Raw genomic sequence first — 22,461 nt, forward strand, 5'->3', positions numbered from 1 at the left:
GGCTCTCCACCCACCCCTGTGTGTAATAGTAAAACGTGGTCACACCGATGTTTCTGGTTCCCTCCACATTAAGTCGTTGTGACCTAAGTTCAGGCCGAATGACGCATCCACACATTACTACTTTACTTTAGTCACTGTTGAGTCGTGAGTCACTTTCTGAAGACCCCGCTCATCTCGCCGTCTCTAAAATAGCACAAACATTGCACTTAGTCATGACTCCACCGTGCAGTACCCCCAGTAACAACTCAAACGGCCAACTCTGAGCGCCTTTAGTGCCTTGTGTCTCGAAAACACATGTGGAATTGATTAACTTAACTAAAATGACTAAACCGTTGCGAGGCATGGAAGCTGATTCAGTGAAAATTATACTTTACTGCTTAACATTTCTCTGTCACTATAGGCTACACCCATCTTCAAAGACTCTGATGCGGCTTTGCATGTAAACAAAATAAACCCATAATGTATAAGCCCTGTAGATTACAGGCAGAGGGGATCATTTGACATTCATTGACTTTTTGTTTTCTTTCACTCTTGTTGTAGTGAGGGATAGTAACCAACCAGGTTAGTGACATCATTGGCGTGTTGAAGCAAGTGACGAGTGGGAGTGGAGAGCTAGCTGTTTGTTGGGTGAGGATGATTTTAGCAGTGACATTAGTCTTTTCAAAGGAGTATTTGAACTCACAGTGTTTGAACTACACAAGCCTACGATGACAGAGCGAGATTGAATAGAATAGTGCAAATTATTATTAATATAGGGTGAATTCGGGATGTCAGGTAATTTGGGACAGGATAAGCATAATTACTTCAGTTCTATAAAGTGTAAGCCTAAATCAATAGCCCTGAATTCTTGCTCTGGGGGTCTATTTTACCCTGTGGCATGAAATGTGGGGATTGGTCAGCATCAAAAAGGAAGTAAAAAGGAAGAAAAAAACATATTGTTGTTTTGCCTATCACACCCCATTGGAAACAACAGTGTCCCAAAACGTGTTCTCTGTCAACCCCAACAAAACTGCGAGTAACATTTTGTAAAAACATCACAGAGACTTCAGATTTTACATAAAGAAAGAGGACTCCCTGAGGATTTCAGGGATATATCACATGCTGGGACTTTGTCTTCACTGTGGGCAAGAGCATCACAAACAAAAGTCACAAATGAAAATAACAAAAATGGTCCCAAATTACCTGAAATGACCCTGTCTACCTCAAGGGCTTAAAAATGAGCAGCAATAAATACGCTGTAATTACTTTTTATGTATGTCAACACCAAAATAATTTAATCCTCTCTCACAGCTTATTCATAGTTCAACTTAAATGAGTCTTCTTTCTCAAGAAATGTAAGCCCTTCGAGGGAAACGCCGAATTGGGCAACCTCACATTTTTGCAGCCTCACACACGTCCACAATGAAGTCGTTATGTCGTGAGTCGTCACTAGAGGGCGCACTCTCCCATAAATCCACCGTTAAGTAAGAGAGGATAGATTTAATACAAGATTAAAGGGGAAAAGGTCATCGGTGGAAACTAATACAAATAGTCATGTTTAAATTGAAGGTGCATGTGTTTCAGGCTTTTTCTCATGCTATACTCCTATACTAACATACAAAACAACATTCTCCACAGCCATTGTTGCATATTTGAACGATCTTTATTCATTTTATAATATACTTTGTGTTGAGTTTTTACATAAAGAGACATTTTTCTTTTACACATATAGATTATATCGTGGTTAATTTGTATCTGTATATATGTACACTTTAAATAAATCTTACAATAACACCAAGAAAATAACATTTACAGTGCAAGAATGTTGAATAGTGGTCACCCTCTCGTGCCTTTTGTTTTTTTTTCCTTTTCTTTTTTTTTTTTGAAACATTTTTCCCTCGGTCGAGCTCGTGCCCCTCAAAGATTCTGTTCGTTCGAAACGGCGGCGAGAGAGGAGGGACATGAGGAATACCTGCGTCTTGAGTGAAATGCGTTTTTTAAAGGGTTTTGGTGTGGCGAGGTGTGCCCGAGAGCAAAGGTTCATGGGAGTCGTAGGCCTTAGAACACCCTCCGAAACGAAAAACAAAAAGAAAGAAATAAAGGCAGGGATTTTATTTACCCATAAACAGTTACATTATCATAGTTTGTCATGGCATTTTTGCATTGCGAGACCCACTGCTTTTCGAGCTCTTTTTAAGGCAAGACACTAAAGACGATTAATCAAAGCGAAATCACTTTTTTTTTTCCTCATTTAGCAAATCACAAAGCCAGTGGTTGAAATGTCCGACAAAAACATCCGTCTTCTCTTCCTTCTCTCGAATAATTCTCCTAGATGATGCGGGTCTACTGTAGTGTCTTGCCTTGAATCTCCCCCCCCCCCAGTCCAAACCAATCCGACGTCGCTGTCCTCTTCCATCCCCGGAAAAAAAACGGCGCAAAGAGAAGTTCCAAACTTTCTATTTACAAAGCAGTCCTTCAGGAGCAGCATCTGTAACACACTTGTTGGGTAACCAGCCCGTTGATCGACAATTGCATGCATTATTATTATTTTTAGTTGTTTTTTTTTAACCGCACACATTCGACCTCGATATACATACGACTATGTTACACTTAAGAGGGAGTACTTTGCTGCTGTACAGGTGTTTGAGGTAAAGGAAGGAAGGAGGAGTAGCAGAGATTTCTAAATATCGTTGGCTACAAGAAGCTTTCCTCGCGATGTTTAAATCTCTTACCACGATCAGCCCTGGAGAGCCTTCGCAAACGTAAAGGAAGGTTTTTTGGGGGGGACTACGGGTCACTCGGATCGGGTATCGGATAAACGGCCTATCCCGCGTTACAGACAAAATGGGTTTTATGCTCAACATTTTCTTTTTCTACACACACACACACGTGGTATAAAGTATTGCTGTTTCGTTTGTGTTTCCCCACATTCTAGTTTTTCTTAAAGAGATTATGCATCTATAGGTCCAGTATCAAAACACACAGAGTGGGAGTATAGGTATAGTTTTTTGTTTTTGTTTTTTTTTGCTGTAAAATACTGCTAAGTGATGATGCCTCTACTGTAGTTCTTTATAATGTATGAACTTGTGTTGAGTGATTGCACGCATGCACACGAAAGCACCTCGGACTGGTAAAGGAAAACTGCACTAATAGTCTCGGTCGTTTTTACTGTATGTCGCCCCTCCACCCCCCCCCCCCCCAAAAAAAAAAATGTGGTTAATTTTTTTTTTCAAGGCTGTGTGATAGTATTCAGTATATCTTTTGTCATGCAGGCCGTTTCTACGAAGCACTATACACCAACTAGTCTAAATCAATTGTTAATTTCGAACATATTTAGCTTTTTTTCCCGTTTTCTTTTTCGTACCACCGGTGAGTGTGAGTATAAGCGCGTACGTATACTGCATTGTCTATGTCTAGCGACTTTCATGTACGTTTTTAGATCCGTCGCCGTGTGCGAACGCGTAGAGCTGTACAATCAGAGCAAAGGGGGGAATTGTGAGAAAACAAATTGGCGAGAGGGCTGTTTTTTTTTTTTTTTTCTTTTTTAACGAATACTGCTACAACTACTGCTACTTCTACGTCGTCTACTTGTTAAATGATCCTAAGATAAATGAAGAAACCTGCCCCCCCCCCGAATACACATTCAGTGGTGAGAAGATGACAGGGAAGAGGGGAATTTGTCAAGTCTTAAGTGGAGAAAAAGAAAAAGGATGTCTTCTGTTGAAATGCGGAAAAAGGCGAGGAGTCCTGCACGCACAAAACTATCTGAGAACGGACAAATATTCGAAAACTAAAGGTCCATCCACGCAGTCCACAGTTTCCTCAACAGTTTTGTGTCTCTCCTTGCAGCCCCCGAAACTCCTCGCGTCAGGTTTTCCTTCTCTTGTTCTTGAAAAGTTGATCGAAAACGTGCGTCTCCTCCCTCAGCTGAAATAGCAACACTAAATGGCATGCATAATGTTTTTTGAATGTTTTTTGGCCAACACACCCCCTTTTTTCCCCCCTCCCCAGAAAAAAAAAAGAGAAATAAATAATTTAAATTCACACGTCACTCAAATCCAGCTAATGTCTGGGAGAGGTCCAGCCAGTCGCCATGTAACATGAAGAAGACTCTTGCTCGCTCGCTGGCGTCTTCTTTAGGTCCAAAGATGAAGGATTTACGTGCAGGGCTTGACATTAACATGAGCCAACCTGCTAATCACAACAGAGTGGACTTTGGCTATGTATGCATTTCGTTTCACTAGCCGCTTTGCCCGCACGAAATAAAGGTAATGCTATGAAGCAAAACGCAATGGGAGGAAATGCTAAATTTAAACATAAAAGCATCAAACGAGAAGTAATTGATGTCAATGTAACTACAGTATGTCTAAAGTAGAGCTGCACAATATATTGTTATTGTAATATTAGGTGAGACAAAATTACTGATGTCTTCCATCTGGGTGAGATTTATACATTTAAATAAATGCATTTTAACTTACAAAATCTGCAAAAGTCAGTCATACATTTTCTAATTTGGCTTGATTTTGGTCCTGGTTCAGTATTTTTTAAAGTTTAGACACAAAGGGGTGAAACTAACAATTTGTTACAATCTTTGTTTACATTTATTACAGTTATAATTACTTAAAATATAACATGGTCCATTAATATATTATTCAAGACCAATATCAAATAACGTTCTTGTTTTCTCATACATTGTGCAGCCCTATAGTCTCAATCCATATTTTTTGGTATTTATGTATTATTATCAATGATTATTTCCATTGAAAATTGTGAAATAAATTCAGGCACATTCTAGTTTGATCAGTAAATATGATTAAATAGAAGAAAAAAAATCTACCTACCAACCTAAGGATAAATGCCTTGTAATGAAAATTGAAATGGGCCGGCAGCATTTGCGTAAGACTTTGCCACACACTGACCGGAGAGTAGACGCTAATGCCAAGTCCTGAACGCGTAAGTTCGAACAAACACAAATTTTATGTAATGGTTGCGTGTTTGATTCCGGGAGCAACAGCAGCAGCAGCAGCGTAACGGCGGTGGCCTCCTTATATGCTCACGGGGCAGGTGATGATCCGATCCTCCAGCATGACGCTGACCACCACGAAGACGAAGTACAGCAGGAACATGATGAAGCCCAGCAGTTTGCTCATGCGCCACTTGCAGGCGGCGATTGAGATGATGACGAACAGCAGCATGAGGAAGAGCAGCACGATGGCGCAGAAGAGTCCGTTGGAGCTGACCTGGATCGGGCCGAAGCCGCTGAACATGGACCACAGGAGCCACGGGAACGGGAGCCTGTGGACACACAAATACGATTGAAATGTCCCGAACAGTTATTGATCATAAGTTATTCTCATGTCGAGTACAATCATATTTCCCAAAATCATCTTGGGAGCCAGGGACTTTAAATCCTGGTAGTGCATATTCCCACTGCCTCAAGGGTCAGTGGTCTGATCCAAGCAAAACCTCTTACCCCCCACTTCAACCGAGTGCATTTTCTCCAGTTCGGCTTTACCCAAATCTAAAAGCTTCTCGACTGGAGCTGACAGCCTATAGGCCAGTGTAATGGTGCGTTCCAGGCGACTGGTGACTGGTAAATTTCCCACCTCCCACTTGGAAAAATGCCTTGGAACGCCGACCGAACTGGTAATTACAACTTGTAAACTCGGAAACCTCAAGACTGCTACGAGTTCATATACGAGATGAAGACAGTAATGGCGGCCCCCAGTGGTGGAGCGCAGCTAGTGATAAAACTGTACCACGGCATCAGTGATGTGGACGTTAGTTTTAGTCACAGTTTTCACATGTTTTTAGTTATATCTGGTTTGGAGAAACTTTCTAATAACGCTAGCATCGTATGAGCTAACAGTTGTAGCATTAGCCGTTTTCTTTACATACGAGTTTAATCACCTGGAACGCTCTGAGGTCGTAAGTCGTAATTTTCCAGTGGGAAAGATACCAGTTACCAGTTGCCTGGAACGCACCATTACTCCTCACTCGAAACCTAAGACAACTTTTCATCGCTGTTTTGGTCACTTTTTAGTTCCTCTTTTGTGGCTTTTCCATCACTTTAAGATGCATTTTTGTTGCTTTTTAATTGTGTTATTGTTGCTTCTCTGGCACGTTTCCCCATTTCAACGCTTTTTTCAAGAAGCTTTTAGGTTTAGGTAAAGCCTGCTGTGCTATGCAATGAAGTATTTATCTAAAACTTCTTTCGCTTCTTGATTTTCATGTGATCTCCCCTTAAGCCCCTCCCACTCCCCCTTCTCTTGCTCTCCTTCGCAGGGCAGCTGTTTCAATAAAGAGTGAAAGAGAGTAAACCTATGGCGGGTCATTTTACTTTGCGATGAGAGGATTAAGAAGGTATACCTGGTAAAAAAATATTGAAATACTAGTTAACATATAAGGAGATTATGTAATGGAGCCATCGATATCAGGTGAAAGGAGCTGCAAGTTAAGATTGTTTAGGTCATTATTGATGACTTTATACTGAATGGACAATGCTAAATAACCAGCTTAATTAGGAAGGAATCAGGAAGTTTGCCATGTCGGTCTGTAACTGTCATATTACACCCTTCATTGCAAAATATTTGGAGTATTTGTAGATTAAAGCATCCATTTCAATAATAATAGTTTTGTGGCGTACCCAACGGTGATGTCAAAGATATTGGATCCTACAGAGCTGGACACTGCCATGTCGCCCAGGCCTTTGCGTGCCACAATGACACTGGTGATGAGGTCAGGGATGGAGGTTCCAGCTGCTAATATAGTCAGACCCATAATCTCCTCGGTAATCCCAATCGTCTCTCCAACCTGCCGAAAGAGAAGCTACATGTAGAAACTAAGCTTTGGGATGGAAAAAAAAACAACACAAAAATAACACAAACTAATCTTTCACTCTAGCTATTTTCAATTTTCTTCGGAACACTGGCAGCTGTCATGAGTGGCAAAACCCTAGTCCAGAAAAAGGACATTTCACATGTTCATGGATTAGACTGGAAGGATTATTATGGAATATGCAGATCGATGTGGTCAAAGAATATAGAATTTTCACACTCCACACCATTATGATAGTGCCAAGAAATTATACAAATATACATTCACCCAGGGCCGGCCCTAGGCATAGGTGACCCAGGCGGCTACCTAGGGCGCCTAGGCAGCAGGCATTTTTGAACCGCATACTCCCGACATTCATAACATCGCCAATTTTTGGACATAACTTTGGGACAGAACATGATAGAGACTTGCAACTAGAAATTTCACTCCGGGGAGCCATGTAACCTTGAACATTTGTATATTCACTTCAGAAGTAGAGGTTCCACGTTTCATGATGCACAAGCTCTGTTTTTTGTTTGTTTTTTATATAATAACAATTTCAGAATCATAATATAATATAACAATGATATTCATTATAAAACAAAATAGCCTTTTCCATATCCAAAGTGTGTTCAAAAGGATTGGGGAGGGAAAAAAACAACCTATAAAACAAACATAGAATGCTATTTGGGTTGAGAAAATTCCGTAAAAGAAAGAAACATACAGAAATATGAAATGGAAATTAATAAATTTACATTACTGTTTAATTATTATTTCTTTTTTTTATTTCCATTTAAATCGTTTGTTTGGTTGTTTTTTTTGTTTTTGGGAAGGCATTGGAGATCACCTTTCAATCATCTCCAATGCCCACACTCAAAGACTTGAAGATGAAGATGTTTTGCTTCAGTTGTTACTTCTTTAAGTCTAAATGCTGTTTTGTACCTGGTGAGCCCACCACACCATGAGATAGGAGAAACCTGCGATCCAACAGATGGCGCCCACAAAAGTGACGGGGAAGAACTTCTTTGATGCCTGGAAAAATAACAGTTCAATGAGATTCAAATTCCAAAGCATTGCCAGAAAAAATCTGTCATGGTCACAAATGTTCCTGGTACCGCTTTCCGAACGTCAGGCAGCGTGAGCCACAGCGGGAGCACGATGGGCATGATGAAGAGGTAAGTGAAGCGTTTACGGTACGACTCGGGCCACGACAGGCTCAGAGGCTGGTCCTCCTCTTCCTCCTCCTCTGCCTGAAGGTACACAGATTAACACGCATTAATGTGGTCCCACAAAGACTACATTTTTGAAGTGTGGCAAAAAACAGACAGACATCAAACTGTCAGCGGCAGTGACCTCAGACAGTGGCTGGGTGAGCGTAATTGCGGCTCTATGTCCCAGTCATCAGGAGTGATCAGGCGGCTCTGCAGAGACTCTACAGAGAGTCTGGCTGCAGCTGCCACAGGAATATCAACTGACACTTCTCCATCCAGATTGGAGAAACTGAAGATGACATGGGCCATTTCTTAAAGAGTGTTATTTATTAACTATTCTGTGTCTGACCTGGCGCTTTTGTCAGCAGTCATTTCTGCTTACTATAGGAAAACACAATTCATAATTAAACAATAAGGTACAATAACAATGCCTTCTGAGACTGAAATCCAGTCCCGGATCCCTTTGTATGCAATTAGACAGTAAGCTCAGAGCCAGGGGACCGGGACAGGTCCTCACATGCACATTTGAATCTGCTCCTTCCGGGACCTGTAAAAAGGATTAGACCAGTGGATTTTCAAAACATGTCTGGTAGATGTGTAAAACATTACCTTTAAAGAAATGCAAAGTGACACTCTTCATTTGGCATTCACTGCACTTATTCATGTAGAAAATCATAGTATTAAATATGGCGGAGAGGCTCATGAATCATGAAGCTCGGAGCAGAACTGCCTGGTAACCTTGGTAATGAGAGCTGCCAAACAAAGGCAGCGCTCAGTATTCTGATGTACCCCACTCCACATCCAGATGGCTGCATTGTTCAGGTAAAATGGCCAGCCCCAGACCAAGGCTCATTCCTGAGCCGATGCCCCGGGACCAGGCTAGGCTCTAATACATGTAACTATATCAGTCCAGTTGACGATGTTTTACTCATGAGCTCACACTATCCTCATGTATCATAGTGTATCCTCACCCAGCTAATGTGTCAGATTAGTCATCATGTTGTAGCTTCTTCAAAGAGCCCTCATCCACCATATGGGTTTTCTTGTGTTCAATGTGCGGCCTCAATGGACCCCTCAGAGCTGCAGCGCCCCGTGTGGGTCACTCTCCAAATGCCAGCCCCCAGGGACTTCCAGCGCCCTGTGGCGCCTCAGCCGGCAACACAGCCAACTCTGAGCTTAAAGGCAATGACTTTTAACAGCCGCCGCAGCAAGAGAGGCCTGGTATTTTCTTTGTTCCAAGAAGAAAGCATGTGCTACTAAGGACACAGCAAAACAACCTGAGTGGAGTCTCTTCAAAGTATCCAATAGTTATAAAACGTCAACATATGATTTAGTTACAGCGTTGTCCACAAGTCTTAATTCATGACTATAAAGTTACAAGCAACCAACTGTAAGAAATTGTTTGACTGTGAGTCTAAACATTCAAATTTTTCGCAAAACAAGAGTGCATTTGACAAATATGCAGATGAGTAGCAGTGAAAGTATATCATCAGAAGAATTCCTCTTTTTTTTTTACCTGGTTGTTCCTTCTAAGACCCACCGTCATATGTGATATGTAAAGTTTTTAGTTTATCATCTTTAGCAAGAGTGATCTTGTGTGGTTTTGGAGTGATAGTGTTTGTACTGCAGGCTGCTCCTTTTACAGTGACCTTAACCATCCTCTTATTCCCCAAACCTGATGACTGAGTCCAGGAGGAACAGAACAATTAGTATGACGGCCTCCAGCTGACACAGACTGGCACAGGCGGGACGTGTTTTAAAAATAGCATCAAGTGGGAATTAGATATGCCAATATGCTCTTCTAAAGTGACTGATACACCACCTGGTTAAGGTGGCTCGGTCCCACCTGGCTCTGCCAGTGCGGAGCTTAGGGACGGCCAAAAATACTGGTTTTGAAACATTTTCATATTCAGGTAAAAAAAAAACTGTTATAAACAGAGGAGTGAACGATAACTCTGAAAGTGTTTGTGAAGGCTCTCTTAATCTGAAACAAAGAGGTCGATACACAAGGTCACGGTTGGAAGTGAAAAACACTTTTTTTCCTGGGAAGTTAAAATGATGTAGTGCTTTCATCTGTAAAGTTAGTTACATGAAGAAAAAAATATTTATATATAATTTGTGGGTTCCCTTTACCCCGTGGCTCACTTGAGCTCTTCTCTAATTGTGTGCCGGCAGCAGCGGGCCAGTGAACAGTGTGATTACAGAGCTCAGTGGGAGGAAGGCGTGTCGCTGGCAGATCCAGCTGAAACACAGGAGCCCGCCCAACAGCATGCTGGGAAATTATCAGCAGCAGTGACCTGTGCTACAGTCGACACTAACTTAGCATCAGTCAGACTCAAGGTGAAACACGGGCAGATGAGAGGCATCAATAATTCATAGATGTCAGTGAAACTTTGATATGAGTCTCTCTGTCCCTGTTTCTTTCTGCCGCAGTTACAAGGCTTCGCTTCAGCACAGTGTAATTTTGGGTAATAAATATCTGTCAGAGGGTGACGTACCGTTTCTCCTTCTTGGCCGGCAGTTCCATTCATAGGTGGGGTGACCTCCACTTCCACACAGGAGCTGTTTGGAAGGTTATTCTCTGCACACATAAAAAGTTGAAATAATGTTAAGGTCTGCGTTATAGTGACAGGAACTTCACATCATTCTCATATAATTTCAGATAATACTAAATTATATTAAGTAGGTTTGAGAACAGATGATAAAGGACAACAGACTTTCACTACAAACTTACCAGGATTCTGATTAAAATGCTAAGATGTTAATGCCTTACTGTTAGCATAATTCTGATCAACATCTAAGCGACTTTGATTGTGCTACACCGTGGCCATAAAAGCGCTTCCTCTGGGCCTTGCGCTAATCCTTTGGTTCAACGCTCTTTGATGTGAGAAATGCATGAATTACAATTGCCTCTGACTGCGATGGATTTAAATGCTGCTTGAAGACAACACTTGCAATCAATTGGGCTGTTCTTGATAATGTCATGCTTGTTTAACATCAGACGTGAAGCTCATTCATTATTTCATTGGACGGGTTTAGTGGCTCACGGAGTAGCCCCGTGTATGAAGTGGCTGCAGTTAGGCACGCACAATATATCACCGTACTATCACAGTCACAATTTTAGGTCACTGTCTTCTATCGGACACAGCCAAACACAAGAAGCCATGTTTACTTGAAAGCAGAACTAAGTAACTCATGCCCCTAGAGGCCAAACGCGCCACTGCAGGTGTCTTAGCATGTTGCGTTTTTTTTTACTCATTAATTGGCCATGAGAGTAAATACTACACTGACAGAAAAGACTAAGGGAGAGAGGGATATTGTACATCCAATTACACAGTGGAGATCATTTTTTTCACTCAAACTTGGCTGCAAATACTGTTTAAGTGCCCGTTAGCCTGTTAGCTTCCTCTTTGTGATTCTTTGAGTGTGTATTGCGCCTCTGACCCCATGCAGGGAAAGCTGCATGAGTTGACTCTGTGCATAACTAACTAGCATGACAACGCCGCCCAAGAAGTGACTTCCTGTTTCGATCCAGCATGCCAAAATAAAAGCACACAGCTCGTCTCATTGATTAGTTCAGCAGGTACTTGAAACATTACAAGAATATAATTAAACACACACATTGTAAGTGTTTTGTCTGTTAATAGTTAGGCAGAAAGAAAGTGGAACTAATGAACTGCTGAACTAATGAATAAGATGGTGCTTTTATTTTGGTGTGCTGGAACGAAACAGGAAGTCACTTCTCGTTATGATTTGAAGTTATGCACAGAATCAATTGTGGTTTTCTGGCCAGAGACACCGGGGAAGGTGAAAGACCCCCCCAATAATCCCATTAACACTTGTATTACCCCCAGAGGGACTACGGAAAGGATTTATTTAGGTAAACAAGTTACTTAGTTTTTTAGCCTTGCTTAAAACTAAGTATTTTCCTCCCCCTACATGTTCCAGCCATGTCCTAATGTGTAGAATGAGTCCAGACCTGTTCACCACAACTGCCTCTAAAATCCTGCCCTGTCACTCAAAAAGCTGTTACTTCGGGTCTGAAGTGTCGTTGTGCACGAGCTTAATATAGAGACTGCAATTAAGTATAAGACCTGAGGTGGCAGTAGTGAGCAGAAAATAACCAACTTTCATCTAGTCGCTTTAAGTGTATTTTTAAAATATTATCTTATTCGCATTATTATTTTTTTGTTTTAATATTTTGAAAGGTACTTTGTTGAAGAGATTTAGTAAAGTGTTTCAAAAATAAGACAGGTAATAAGAATATACCAAAAAGCTACAGAAGATGTGTTGTGATAAAACCATTTTCAACAAACTGCACGTTTTTTAATTAGCCTAACTAGCTTGACACATTTTCTGAATATATGCAATGTTTAAACTGTTACCTGCACGGCTCGCGACCCCATTGGCCTTCTCAATATCCTCCACTTGGCATTTCTTTTTAGCAATCTTATGAAGAATGGATGCTTTCTCTCTGAATTTACCTGTAAAAAAAAAGCAAGTGGGTCACGGTTAAAACCATAAGCACCATTTTTTTCCTTTCACTGCCAACTTTGACCCCTGATAGGTCATGTTTCCGAAGTACATTGCAGTGACTTAACACAAAACTGCTGCCTAGACAAGACTGTGTCATCATAGCATATCATATACTGATGATCTTGCAATGTCCCGGGCCTTGGGAAGAAACAATCTCTTGTTAAAAGATATGGGCAGTGTTTACAGAGATGTCAGATTAGTGAAGAGGATGAAGAGCAAAAGGAAATAAAAACATGAACACATTCCTTTACAGGGTAGTGCTAAGGTTTTTAAGGCCTTCTCTTATCAATCAGAATCAGCTTTATTTCATTGTTACTTAAATCAGCTGCTCGTATAAAGTCCTAGAACAAAAACCTTAGGATACCCTGATATACTACTGTATGAACAAACATAAAATACAACTGTTTAGTACTTTTTAGAAAGATTTACAAAGACAGTGACTGAATCCTATCCCAACATTTCAAGTGCTGTTGAATTCAGTAGCCGCTGACCCTATGATCTGTAGCTAAGTTTAGATACATCAAATGTACTGAAAATATCTTAAATCTCAAACTAGTCATATGTCTTGGCCTTATTTAGCAGTGTCATATTTTAATCCTGTTTAAAAGATCACATGGGTCATGGATGTAGACTCATTTCAATGCTTTAAGGATTGTACTTCTGTGGAAAAAAAAAGTTTGAGGACCATCGGCAAAAATCATTGATCGTTTCCACGTCATTGCACTCATTTCCTGTGCATGCCATAATAGGCCTGCGTGTTTTGTCTTTCTAGCCAAAGCCAATTAAAATCAATGAGAAAGATCCTTTTATAATTGTTTCACGAATGGTGGACTAGTCTCTGACCTATTGACTAAATCTTTAATGTCTCCCAAGGAAGGACCTCCTCCATATTCTCCATGTTGTAGAGCCACAAAAATATCACACAGTAGCATTTTGGTTTGGTAAAGTGCAACTCTAGCTTGGATGCAATATCTTTTTAAAAAAAATAGTTATTAGTACCATCAGATGTTCATGCACACTGACCAAACTGTTCAATCACATGAATAACAACCAAGATTTGAATCTTGATGTTAAAAGAAATGGACACCACTCCCTCGACAACACCACAGTCACTCAATTTTCCCTGTCAGCTCTTGCCTGTTATGCAACCGCTGGCTGGATGACTCACAACAGTTTGCCCAATTCAGCGCCACACATCTGACATGCGAGTACAAGTAAAAGCCCCCCGGGTGAGTGCTAAGGCAAGAGTGATGCATTAGTCAGTGAGGGAGATGGGTAAAAAGGCTTGAGCGTTTCTGCGGGGGCAGAAGAAAAGGGAATCAATGGGGGAAATCTTGAGGAAGGGATCCGTTTTGTTTAGATATTTGTGTGTGCGGAGGTGGTGGTGGTAGTGGTGGTGGTGCTCCAGATACAAATGTACTGTAAGCTGTCATGTTAGGAAGACACCATTGATTTTTAACACTGATTAAAACAATACAAAGAAATACATTATGTAGATGAGGCAAAACATTATGACCAACGACAGATTTTGCATCACCCATAGCAATGACAGGCTTGCTCTTGAGAGGTGTTCTTGGTTGATTAAAAAAAGATAGGTAGTTGGGTTATTTTTCTAAAGTTTTGATCTTGTTAAAATGTGGAGGGCTGAGGCCAATACATCTGGGAGTGGCACTGTTCATTTCAGTAGTTAGGTCCAAAAACCACATTAATTGTATGGCCTTCAAATGGTAAGAGTTATGCAGTGGTTATGCTTCACAGCCAGATTCCCACCCGGACGGGACCTTTCTGTGTTTGCACGTTCTCTCCGTGTCTGGGTATAGGTTTCTTGCAGGTGCTCCGGTTTCCTCTACCACTAAAAACTTTGGTCACACTTTATTTTACACTGCCTTGATACATTGTACCAAACTAAATTTAGTCCATTGTAATCTGCTTTACAATTTGTAATAACTTGCACTTATGTGTATTAGTACTTTGGAGGTACATAATGAAATAAGGCATAAGAGCTTAGGGTTAGAGTTTGGGTCTTATGTCTTATTACATTATGTACCACCAAAGTACAAATACACATTGTTCCATTTTGTATCCAACCCTCAGGTACAACTTATTACATATTGTTGCACTTCATATTACATTGCACTTAATTTGGAAGGTGCAATGTATCAAAGGTAGTGTTAAATAAAGCATTTCCAAAACATTTTTGAGAGTTAGTCCCATGATTAGTATTTGAAACGACAGTACTTTGTAAAGAGATACTGCGCTTTGTTACCAGACTTTCATCTACCCCATGTTGAGAACCATTTTTAAACGGACTATAATTATTATGTCCATGTGTGTCCGCTTTTGACGCAAGCGTGAAACAATACCTTCACATTAATCCATGGTTATTATCAGAACAATTCCTGCGGGCCAGTTTTTGTTTCAGGCAGCTCAAAAATTCAACACTGTCATTCTGATCTGGATAGTTATTATGTCATCTGGTTTCACACGCATGACTTTTTCTGTTATGGACGTGGTTTTGAGAACTTGAAACTTGAAACCCATGCACATGTAAACAGCCATTATTACTGTGGCTGAAAAAACTGATTTTAATTTCTTGCGTTCCCTATGGGTTGCAAAACAGTCGGATGGTCATAACGTTACACCTGTACAGAGATCGAACTCAAAATAAAGCTGAAAAATTATAAGCAAAAAAATGGCACAGTCACGATTTCCACTGGTGTTAGTGAAATCTTCAAGAGTCACGGGTGAGCAAGCAAAAATCAAAATCTGGAAAAGACACGATGGATGACTGACTGGAAATAGTCAAGGGAAAACTTTAGGGGCTTACCTTCCTCAGTCATTGAGTGATAATATTTTAGTTTCCCATAAGTCCCAAGCTCTACAACATCACAGCAAAAGACAAGGGTAAGGCAGCAGACACACACAGATAGGAAAAGAGTGGACAAACAGTACAGGTCGATTCGGCACACGAGTTCACACGAAAGTCACAACAAAGAGGACTCCCATCACCAGCCCATCTAAAGCGCTGTCACAGAGAGGGCCAACGGGGTAGTAAATACAGTTGTAAAATAATAAGAGATGCACGCCACGGTGACTCAGAGAACAGAACAGGATGACAAGATATTTACTGGGTCAAACATGCAACAAAAAATATGTCCTCCTCCTCCTCCTCCTCCTCTCCCCTGCGCCAATGACTCAGCGTTTTATTCCCACTATGAAAGGCAGACAATTCATATGATTCTCTGAGCTGAAGCAGTTCCTCCCGTTCCCGGTACAGTAAACAGACACGGGTCAGCATGTCCGCGTGATGAATAGACCCCACAGAGCAGACCTGCAGCAGCCATCAATCCAACAACCTGCACACTACAACTCCCATGGTGCTGTGGGAAGGGCGCCTGGGTCACACGAATGCAGTGGATTAGGAAGTTTGGTCGGACAAAACTTAAGATCCTTTATAAGTTTGTTAACACACTGGCAAAAAGCGGCCACTAGAGGCTATAGAAATTTGGAGTTGGAAACTGTGTTGACCATCATTAGCTAACAAGATTAGGGTGGTATTTTCTTTATTTTTTTTATTCTGAAATAAATAATATTGAAACAAAGTAATTAAAGCAGAACTAAGTAACTCGTGCCCCTAGAGGCCATAAGCGCCACTGCTGGTATCGTAGCATGTTACGTTGTTTTACTCATTCATTGTCCGTGAGAGTAATTACTTACGCTGACAGAAAAGACACAGGGAGAGAGGGATATTGTACATACAATTACACAATGGTGATAATTTTTTCCACTCAAACCTGGCTTTAAATACTGTTTAAGTGGCGCTAGCCCGTGGTTAGCTTTGCCCATTAGCCTGTTAGCTTCAGTGTGTATAAGAAAGTTGCAATTGTGTGTTTTTTTTACACCAGAGGGAGATGAAAGACCCCCCAATCATCCCTTTAACACTTGTATTACCCCCACATGGACTACGAAAAGGATTTATAAAGGTAGAAAAGTTACTTAGTTCTTCTTTAAGTTTGTGAATTTTACATACAATAACTGTTGGATTGTGTCAGCTGTGCTACTAAATCCCTTTTGGTTGGGAGAAGGCGGCTCTGACTCATACACTGTACCGAGCAGGATGAAAACCTAACGGGACTACCTAGGTAGGAGTGAACGTGCTATAACCTGATGAGGGTAGAAACAAAACCCACAATCTTGTTCATGGTCTTTAGCACAATACAACATTAGTTGAATGTTTTCAGTGTCAGCGTTTTGGCTGTAGCACATTCTAAACTACAGATATTATGACTGTACTAAAGTCTTACTTGACATATAAGCCCATATATAACTTATTTATCCTGGGTTCACAATTGGTCTCCACTGCTTCTATGCTGCGATACTTTGTTTCAGTCATTTCAGAATTGTTTCAACTCGGTTTTGCAATCCATCATCCCTCAACAACAATAAGTGCTTCTAGCCGCAACTACTTATTATCATTAATGCTTGGTTTGTCGTTAAAAAAAAAGATTATGTAACACTTTCCAACAAATATGCACAGTGGGAAACTCAACAGCACCAATCTAATGAGATGAAATGGCATCCACATCTCAGATTGCCTTTTCTCGTCTGCTACACTTCCAGACAAGTGCTCCCATCTCGCAAGACGCACTACAACCAGGAGAAAGACGCTCTGGGGGCAATCAACCCTCGTACGAAGCCTGTCCAGCACACAGAGGCGTCTGTCTGTCGTTCTGCACGGAGCACGTCGTTGTTGTTGTTTACCAATCTGCTCTCTTGTCCTTGTGGCCGACCTCTAAACCTGGGGCCATGCTCGTGGGGGCTGGAGTGTCAGGGAAACTCAGTCAGTGCAGAAGCAAAAAGGCTTTTAACATTGATTTTTTCACAAACCCGGAACAGGGTTTGCTCCAAGGGAGAGAGGGAGTGTCTGGGTACTGGACAAACAGATGCTAACTTACTGTGTAATATTATGGTAATTGTCTAGTGTTGATTACATGGAGGTGCGGCAAAGTTAACACATGTTGTAAAAGGTATAGCAAATACTACATTATTTATCACGCATTTCCAGCCACATTACTTTGCCAACAACATAATGTATAGAGTGCAGTTGATCTGTAAACAGTGCACACACACATTGAAGGAATGGACAGCTCTTCTAAAACCCAAAAAATGTCAATCTATCACATGTACATTAATGGAACATAACTTTCCGTTGAGCGCACTGTGGGCGGCTGACTCCAGTGAGGGGATTATTGAGCCATGTGGTCAATTGGAACACAGAAAGCACAGCTGGCTGCAAGCTGGACACCAGTATGTAGCAAACTGGAAATAAGAAAATTACTACTATTCTAACATATATTCCAAACTTGCCTATAATTGCTGCGAAAATCCACAAGACAATTTATCTCAAAGTTAGAAAGCAACATTCATTGACTGAATGATGTAATTGATTATTGAAATGCAAGTATTTTTTTTGCAATCAATGCTACGAGCGCACCCGTTGCATAATACAGGTCAATGCTGCTTCGTATGGATTTATGCTGTTACGCCCAAATGACCTTCTCTTGTCATGGTGTCATGGGAGGCAGACTGTGTACTTTATCTGGCTCATAACTAATGGCGTCGTCAGAGATGTTCAAGGCTGTTTGTGCATTCTCAGCAATAGACTCCCCGTTATCACAGTGAGATAATGGTCGGAGGTTGAAGGACGGCTATGGCTCTCTTCCATATCCTCACTTATAGTATAGTACTGGAATGTAAACATCAATCATGAAATGCTAAGCATCAAAAATAAAGAATACAGACATGCTGGGAAGGACAAAATATTTACGCTTCTTGCAGACTACACACATTTAAGGTGAATGGACTTATCTATTTCCAATTTCCAGTAGCTATAAAATACAACGGTACAGACCAAGATGGGCAATGTCTTGGCAGCGCACTCTATTAGTCAGCTTCAAGCCCACTGAGTCAACCACAAATGAGATTGATGCTAAAAGCAGAACTAGAATGCGCGAGAACCTAAAGATGACATCAGTTTGAGCATTACGACCAGTAAATCCATGATCCATCCACGAGGCTAACTTTAGTGTTTGAAAATGGTCTGAGTCACCGATGCTTAAACTCCTGTAGTTGCGACTTAATGCTCTTCTGATGAAAGAGACGTTGGCGTAAGAGCCACTCTAGCTCCCACGTTTCTCCTCACAGTTCAATATTTCATGCCACTCATACGCGATATTGTTGTTGTTGCTGCTGATGCTGGAAAAACAAGACTCCTACCGGTAACAAACAATTAAAAGCATATTATTAAACCAAAGGGCATTCACAAGCAGTTTTCTTTTCGCCCCTTCTGCATCGTCAGAGTCCTAGAATCAATGATCCCTTGTTGAGAATGGCTAATTGTGAAAAAGCCAAATTCAGCCGACTCCCATTAATTGCTCTGTCTCGTTTCTATCGACCATCTTCATGAAGGGCATGTGAGGAGGGCTGACACAGACTGGCACGGTTCGGGACGAAAACAACCAAAGCGCTCTGGAGACGACCACGACAAGAGGACACAGAGGATTGGATCGAGGACAACGGGGGAAACAGATGGGAAGGTCCAAATATCCAAAAGGGAGAGAAAAGTACAGCTGGGGGGGATAATGGTCAAAGTAACAATGGAAGAGAGAGACGACGGACGACACACAAAACATTCTGGAAGAGAGAAGAGGGTTGTAGCGGAAAGAGTCACTCACCAGAGTCAGCGAATTCTGAAGGGACAGTAGAAGAAACAGATAGGAAGACAAAACAGAAGAGATAAATCCAGTGGTAGAAGTGCAATGGTGTAGTTACAAAGGAAATAGTAATTGAAAGGTGTCCATGCCACATAGTGTAAAAGGAGCAAACTCGTGATCAATGCAAAGTTCTCAATCCCCAATCCATTGCTTAGTAGTCATGGTAGAATTATTACGTTTTTGTAAGCAGTAAGCTGTGCTGTAATATTGCTCGAACAGTGGCGCTTGCTGTTTTTCCAACACTTCCATCTTTGAAACGCACGCACACACACAACCCCACAATCAAACACTACAGCATATTAAGATCTTTTCTCGCATGAGTCATTGACCTCACTCTATCCTTGGACTTATTTTGAGAGTGCTCTATGAAAAATGCATGTCCAGAGCAGTGCCACCTCCCCGCAGAAACCCGCCGTTACTTAGAGAGCGCGCAAGGACACGATGGACGCCGCCTTTATTCTAACGCCGCCTGGCCTTTAGGTGTCATCCCGGTCGGCATTTGCAGTGTATTTACGTTCAGTCTTACCGCGGGATCTTATACAACAATGGCCCTTTTCAACCGGCAACAGTGGGTATTTTTAACAGCAAGAAATCATTTGAATGTACTGTTCTTCTTCTTTGTCAAAAGTTCCAACGTACCAAATGGAAATCACTCCATTATGTATTCAAATCGAGCCCGAAGTGTTGCTTTTGTTCTTGCAACTAATTAATTCAATCCTCAGTCATGTCACACGGCGCCTCTGCATTCATTTCCAGGCCGTCATTTGCCAAAAGACTCATCAGTATAATCTGGTCAATTGCACAAGACACTCAGTGCGGCTGCTGAATGAGTTGAATGAAGTTGAAGTATTTATATTTGTGCGTTTTATAGGTTTAAAGCTGATTGTGCTTGGCGGAGCTACGCATCTTGCTGTAGCACAGCATTAGCAAATCATTCTATCAGAGGAACTGTGTTACATCGACGTAAATAAGGCACACTTTTTAATATCTATGGTTCATTTTAGATTCTTGATTCTTTGTGCCTAGATCTTTACACATGCTTTTAAACCCACATCTGCTGCTTCAGAAGGTTCACACTGCACTTACTGCGTGACTCCGACTGACAAATTGAAGGAATTGTGTGGAAATTGACTGTTTGAGCATAGAGCTACATTAAAACACTGAATCACTGTATGACCAAAGTGTCACAAGGAGCACCAGTTCATAAATGATTACAGTTACCGTATATACAATTCAATTCAATCCATACTCACGTGCCCTTCCTTTGCAATTAAAGTCAGCCCGATAGCTACAAGGCTGATTCTTTGCAATGGACGGCCAGGGAGCACGTTTGTTTAGTCATGTCAACATGTAAATGGCCAACTCGGAGAGAAAAAACCTCTTGCAGCTTCTGATTTACATTTTAATCACAACGATGCCTGCTTCGGTGCCTGACGACAACTTGCATGTTAATGGGCACCTTATACCACGTGTTATAAATCCTGACAGGGATTTTTTTAAGCCAGGCTGTTGTTGAGAATGTTGAGAAATCTACAAATTGGCAAAGAAACATATCCTCCATTCTGTCTGGAAATGTGAAAGTGGCGCTCAAAATCAGACATGTTCACATAACATAAAGGGCAAAAGTTCAGTAAGCTGAAATCCCATAAATATTCATTTTGAAGGATTAGGTTTTCCGACAAGACACTAGTTCCACCAGCACTAAATCTGGACATTTCCCCGAAGCGAAATGTGATCTTTCTACCACACGCGATATGTCAATGCCTGCTTGCACCCGCATTAATATTCAACATTTTGCATAGCTTTGAAGCCAGTGCATGGATTGGCATGACACTGATTCTCCCATGGCTATTAACATATATTTCCCCTGTGTCGCATTGCCATTTCGCAATCCCCCTGGCTAAAGCTAATAGCTTGCATCTGGAATTAAAAGAGGAAGATCTTCTACCTCAAGGGGACTTAAGCACAGTGGGATCAATTCGCTGTGGGCATGTAGAGATAAGTAATATGGCTAGGAAGGCTCATATTTTATTGAAACAATACAGAGAGATAGATAGAGAGAAAAACAGAGAGGAAAACAAGGATCAGAATCATGATAGCACTGTTCACTGTTCACTTTCATTTATTTGTTTACTTCCTCCCCCCTCTGAACCTGTATTGTATCTTGGACCTGTGCCTTACCAAAAACAGACAATGAGCGCTATACCTTCACTTAAAGGGTCCAGTGTGTGGATCATGAGCTGGAAGATGCTGTTTCTCATCAGACTGTTGTGGAGGGAGGCTGAGCTGCCCCCTCTCTGGAGCCGCGGTCGCGCCTGTGGGACAACACGAAACAATTACACACCCTTCACATATAGAGAGAATGAACTCCAAGGGTATGCTCATTAACTGTGAAGCATATGCATGAACCAGCCCAGTGTAAGCACTTGACCCAAGCCATTTGTAATCTGTAAAGCACTGCGGGGGAATACACAGCACGTAATGATAGTGAATTACAATCTATTAAGAACTTTGTGATGCAAATGCACAGATGAATGTACATGTTTAATCATGGACACGTGATGCTGCACCATCTTTGATGTCCCGGGATGGCAGATGATATTCATTTGTTTCATATTACAAAGAATAACACAATCCAGGTATAGGCAAAGCCATGCATTTAAGCTCAATTTCCATAGATCACCAAAGCAAGATGATCATGACTTCAAGGTGATGCATGAAGATAGTCAACACAGGACTCGACCTGAGAAAAATATACACAACACCAACTCCACCTCAAGCTACATCCCTTAAGTTATGATGAAAAGTCCCAGACATTGTTCTGAAATTACCTACAGCCTTTGCCCAAAAGATGTTGGAAAGATGGATGGATTAAATGTGTAGACAAATGACTCCCTAGGGACAGAATAACCTAACCCCCCCCCCCCCCCCCCCCATTTCCTCCTCACTCCCCAAGGTCACTGAGCTTGGAACAGCTGTTGAAGCAGCGTCTGGTCTCTTGCTTCTCCACAGATGAAGGTAGGAGGTGTCTTGCATGTCACTAGTTTAGAAAAAAGGTTCTTCTTCAAGCAATATGTTCTATTTTGGATTTAAACTGTGGCCGGAATTAGGAATAAGATTTATAGATTTCGTTTTGCCGTTTGCAT

At 41.3% G+C, this 22,461-nt stretch overlaps 1 protein-coding gene across 9 annotated transcripts in view; it reads right to left on the reverse strand.

The window, feature by feature from the left end:
• Window positions 1-4,481: 4,481 nt before the first annotated feature.
• LOC306980858 (solute carrier family 24 member 2) overlaps window positions 4,482-22,461 on the reverse strand; it is a 32,955-nt gene continuing 14,975 nt past the window's right edge. For 5 of the 9 annotated variants that reach the window (XM_079580373.1, XM_079580372.1, XM_079580374.1 and 2 more), the window contains 9 exons: window positions 21,522-21,630; window positions 19,277-19,291; window positions 15,370-15,420; window positions 12,392-12,490; window positions 10,505-10,587; window positions 7,911-8,045; window positions 7,738-7,827; window positions 6,626-6,792; window positions 4,483-5,274 (listed from right to left, as the gene is read on the reverse strand). In XM_079580373.1, the coding sequence (XP_079436499.1) occupies window positions 5,025-5,274; window positions 6,626-6,792; window positions 7,738-7,827; window positions 7,911-8,045; window positions 10,505-10,587; window positions 12,392-12,490; window positions 15,370-15,420; window positions 19,277-19,291; window positions 21,522-21,630 (999 nt within the window). In that variant the 3' untranslated portion in view covers window positions 4,483-5,024. Of the gene's footprint in view, window positions 5,275-6,625; window positions 6,793-7,737; window positions 7,828-7,910; window positions 8,046-10,504; window positions 10,588-12,391; window positions 12,491-15,369; window positions 15,421-19,276; window positions 19,292-21,521; window positions 21,631-22,461 lie in introns of all 9 variants that reach the window. The other 4 variants (XM_079580377.1, XM_079580375.1, XM_079580378.1 and 1 more) reach the window with 2 other exon arrangements.

This window comes from Gobius niger (assembly GCF_951799975.1).
Source record: "Gobius niger genome assembly, chromosome: 21".
In the NCBI taxonomy this organism is placed as follows: Eukaryota; Metazoa; Chordata; class Actinopteri; order Gobiiformes; family Gobiidae; genus Gobius; species Gobius niger.